At 38.7% G+C, this 4,507-nt stretch overlaps 1 protein-coding gene across 4 annotated transcripts in view; it reads right to left on the reverse strand.

Annotated features, from left to right (window-relative positions):
- The window catches only part of LOC107665675 (cytoplasmic dynein 1 intermediate chain 1), a 72,665-nt gene that overhangs the window by 35,995 nt on the left and 32,163 nt on the right, over nucleotides 1-4,507 (reverse strand). For all 4 annotated transcript variants that reach the window (XM_016456657.1, XM_016456660.1, XM_016456659.1 and 1 more), the window contains one exon: nucleotides 679-771. In XM_016456657.1, coding sequence (XP_016312143.1) covers nucleotides 679-771 — 93 coding nt within the window. The remainder of the gene's footprint in view (nucleotides 1-678; nucleotides 772-4,507) is intronic.

The following is a 4,507-nucleotide window of genomic DNA, read 5'->3' on the forward strand; positions in this document are numbered from 1 at the left end:
ATATACCATAGACTGGTATAGTTTTTTTTTTTTAAATCAAAATTGTTTTTATTTAAAATCATTTTAAATACAATAGACTAATTTTAACACTATAATAAAAAAGACCTAATTTAGTATCTTTTTTAAATAATATTATAGCTCTAGCTGTGCCATGTTGTAGAATTAGAGTATAAAATACAGTGCTTTCTGTATATAATATGATATAATATAATATAATATAATATCATATATAATATAATATAATATAACATTTGGTAGTTAAGGCATGTTGCAGCATTAGGGCATAAAATACTGTGCTTTCTAATAAGAAAATATAATAAAATAAAACAAAAAATAAATAATAATATTAAGTAATAATACTTGTAATGATTTTATTATTATGAACAAAACATTTTTAATTTAAAGGTAAGTATAAAAAATTATCTTAAACCCTTGGTCTACAATAATTTTTTTATTATTTATATTACAAAAGTTATAATATTTAAACATAATTTTCATATATTATATGAAATGTGAATAAATGAATGAATTAATAAATAAATATTGCTGTTGTTATTATTATTAAAAACCATTTTGCTTATGTAAGTATCATTTCTGTCTTTGAGGACATCCCTGAATATCCTCAAAGGGAGGTTTCATAAGATTTAGCTAAGCAAACACACTCACACCCACTCTTACCTTCCTTTGTGTCCTTGCTTTCTTCCTCCTCCTGCAGGTTATTTTCTGGGCCAGCTTTCTGTTCTGTGACCTCTTCTTCCTCCTCTTCATCTTCTGAAAGGACACACAAAAGGTCACGTTGAGTTCCTGTTCTATGACACCTGCCAAACTTCACTGCCTCCCTGTGACCCACCCTGAGACCCAGACTCTTCCATAATAATAGCTTACAGATCTTCTGTACCTGACATACTGACTCATTTCACAATCCGACTCTTTACTAATCAGACGCACTCAACTCGATGGTTGTTTTGGATCAACACGGCCTGTTGTTTTTTCGGTTCGATAGGGATTTGCACAGCTGCATTTTCACAACCGAGAGCTCTACAGAAACAACACACTCAGTTAAAAGACACTTCCTTCAGGACCCAAAGAACATATGTGCTACACGTGTGCATGCGTTTGTGTGAGTTTATGAATCCAGAGGTCCGCTCGTGAAGAGAGGCACAGATACCCTACAGGAAGCGGAGCGGGTGAGTGGCGTGGCCTCTTTCTGCACTCGATCAACCCCCCCCCAAACGCCTGCCCCGGGGCCCCCCAGACCCTGAAGACTCACCCCTTAATTAACCTAGTCACCTCAGTCAAAGACCCAGCCTTGCGCTACCCGCTTTCAGCCACCTGCTATGCCGTCTGAAGCACTGGGCATGTGTTCCTAGCCCTCTCCATTACCCTGTCCCATGCCTGCAGATGGCGAGAAGGATGACGCTTAACACCCTCACAGGCACCTGTAGACGGGGCACACACACAGTCACGCTAGCATACACACAGAGCTCTGTGGGATTGTTTTCTTGTTGAACCCCAGTGGCAGAGGTTAATTATCTGGGGTCGGGCTGACAGTGGGTGCCCAGTCTGCAGAAGGAAGTGATCCCATCATGCCAGACGTGTTGCGGCTGACTCTCTTAACACCAGTGTATTTGTGTTCACACCAGTCAAGGAGGAGGCAAGGGCCTGGAGGCATGCTTAACAATGATTTAAGCATTGCAAGAATGCAGTCGCTTACATTGTTGTGAATTAAGCTGTAGTATGACAGATTTGCCGCCTTTATTGGGGTTTAATCTCAAACAATAATGTTTTTTCCTATATTTATCTCTATCCAATACTGCTTAAAAATAGGGTTCTGGAAGGAAAAATTTCATTTTTTTCCCCCATAGTGAAAGCCACTTAGAAATATTGTACAGTACCATTCAAAAGTTTGGGGTCAGTAAGATTTATTTATTTATTTATTTTTTAAATTGACCAAAAGTGACAGTAAAGACTTTTAAAATGTTACCAAATATGTCGATTTCAAATAAATGCTGCTCTTTTGAACTTTCTATTTTCCAAAGAATACTGAAAAACATATATCCACAAAAATATTAGGCAGCACAACTGTTTTCAACATTGATAAAAATAAGAAATGTTACTTGAGGACCAAATCACATATTAGAATGATTTCTGAAGGATCATGTGACACTGAAAGACACTGAAATGTGGCTGCTGAAAATTCAGTTTTGCATCACAGGAATAAATTACATTAAAATAAAACTAATGAATGTTAGAAAACCATATTTAATTGATGTTCCACTAAGGTCCGCCTCAGTTACTGTTGCTAACTCAAATACCTTATAACTGACTCTGCAACATTATGGCAGTATTATTGGATTTTTTTTGTAAACTTGCCTTTAAAACTATCCAAACACAATGACTGTCTATAGATTTACATTTTTAAAAAAAGAAAATGGTGAACGACAACAGTTGCTAATTGGTCAGTAACTTTTTTTTAAGACTGGGCTTAAACTAGAGGTGATTTCTGAAACAAACAAAAGTGTACTTCCCTTCTTCAAGCATTGTTTTTATTTGCTTAAAACTGAATATGATGTCCACCTTGACTAGGTAAGCAAACAAAGTACGTTTATTCACTCTTAAAATACAAATACTTTTTTGGTTTGAATCAAATGTGCATAGATAGAATATACTCTACGTTGAATTCATAATAATGAATGCTTTGTGTTAATACAGTACACACTTTGAGTTAAATCCATGGCATACTAGCATAAGCACAGAGACAATTTATTCCCCAGAGGTTGAATGTGGATCACTGATGTGAGTCAAGTCTGGCCTGGAGCAAGTGTGGTTTAGCTGCTGAATTCGACTGAGCTTCTGAGCCAGAGACCAGCGGGGAATAGAGGAGTCCTTAGACCCCGACAGGCAGCCAGCCAGCCCAGGCCGACCACACCACCATGGACTGCTCTGGCCTTGTTTCTCTTTTGCTCTCATCTGTTTTTACCGCAAGACGAAGAAAGAGCCCTGCCATTCATTTTCAGTTTGTTCCTTTTCTCTGGGGCCTGACAGAAAATAGCACAGGCAGAGAACAGGACACCTCTTGCATACCAGAAGACCCACATGCTAGACACACTATGTCAGAAGGTTTTGGATTGGGATGTCCAAGTCTGGAGGAGGATGTGACCTGATATGACCAGGTCTAGAGGAAAGTCATTCGCAAGATGTGTTGACCACACAGACGGGGGATAAAGCAACAACAACCCTGATTCATGGTTGTGGTCAAAAGGTTCGCAAACAACGTTCAAGAGGTTTGCAATATATCCGCAGATCCCTGTGGCTTTTTGGCCAGAGCATGTTTTCGTGACACCACTTATCGCTCTGAAAAACATCAGCACTGTGGGCCAAAATTCAGTGAGGGAACTTTCAAGCCAATTTGTAAATTAAACTATGCCCTTTAATTCATTTATAATGCATCTGACCTTCCTATCCCAGTCAGAATGTTTATTTGCGCTTCCCATGAGGTGACAGCAACCAACATGTCATCAAGGAATCGGTTCGAAGTCTTGAAAGTGAAGAAGAGAAGGATAAACGAGACAACTTTAACATACTCTACCCTGGTGCTTAATAGGGGTTCACTCAGTGGGAAGGAACATTATGAACCATCCACCCCGCTAGCCAGGTTGATGAAACTGTGGACCTGCCCTGCAAGGTATTGACATCCCCCCCGACTTACCTGCCTTCAATCTCTTCTCGGTTTCCTCAAGCTGCTCAAGCAATTCAAATCCGCCGCTTGTCAAGCTGCTAGTCGTAATGACCAACACAGCAGCAGCACTCAATCAAAATAGGACTTCCATCCTTAAAATCACAAGCTTATCTCAGGGTGTAGGACTCATGACACCTGAACTAATTAACTGCTTAATTAGGCAACAGAAATCGCTATTTGTGCAATGGCTGGGTGCAGGGTATGTGAAAGATTAGTTCTGGTTATCACATTAGAGTAGCGGTGGCAACATTTGACTCGTTATAGAGGGTGCGAGAGAACGAATTCCTCTGAATGTGGTAAGGAGGATCTTAGCTCTTCCTGCTCTAAAGACACTGCACGCAATATACCAGGCACAAATGGTTCACAGATGGACGTGGTCATGGAAACATCAGTGCTGAAGGAGAATTACGGTGCACTTGTCAGGCTCACACTACCATACAGCTTTCATGATGTTAAAGCATCTTAAAATGGTTTACTTGAGATCAGCAATCCTTCTAGACCAGCAGTTCTGAAGGCCCCCTACAAACTATGTTAAATGAACTATAACTACTAATATAAATATATATATATATATATATATATATATATATATACACACTGTATATATATATAATTAACTATATTACCAATAGAAACTGGGAAATTAAGAAACTGTCAATATACAGTGGGTATGGAAAATAATCACCTCCCTTTAAAATAATTATATGTGACCCTGGACCACAAAACCAGTCATAAGGGTCAATTTTTCGAAATTTAGATGTATACATC

This window comes from Sinocyclocheilus anshuiensis, unplaced genomic scaffold, assembly GCF_001515605.1.
Source record: "Sinocyclocheilus anshuiensis isolate Anshui unplaced genomic scaffold, SAMN03320099.WGS_v1.1 scaffold932, whole genome shotgun sequence".
NCBI classification, from domain to species: Eukaryota; Metazoa; Chordata; class Actinopteri; order Cypriniformes; family Cyprinidae; genus Sinocyclocheilus; species Sinocyclocheilus anshuiensis.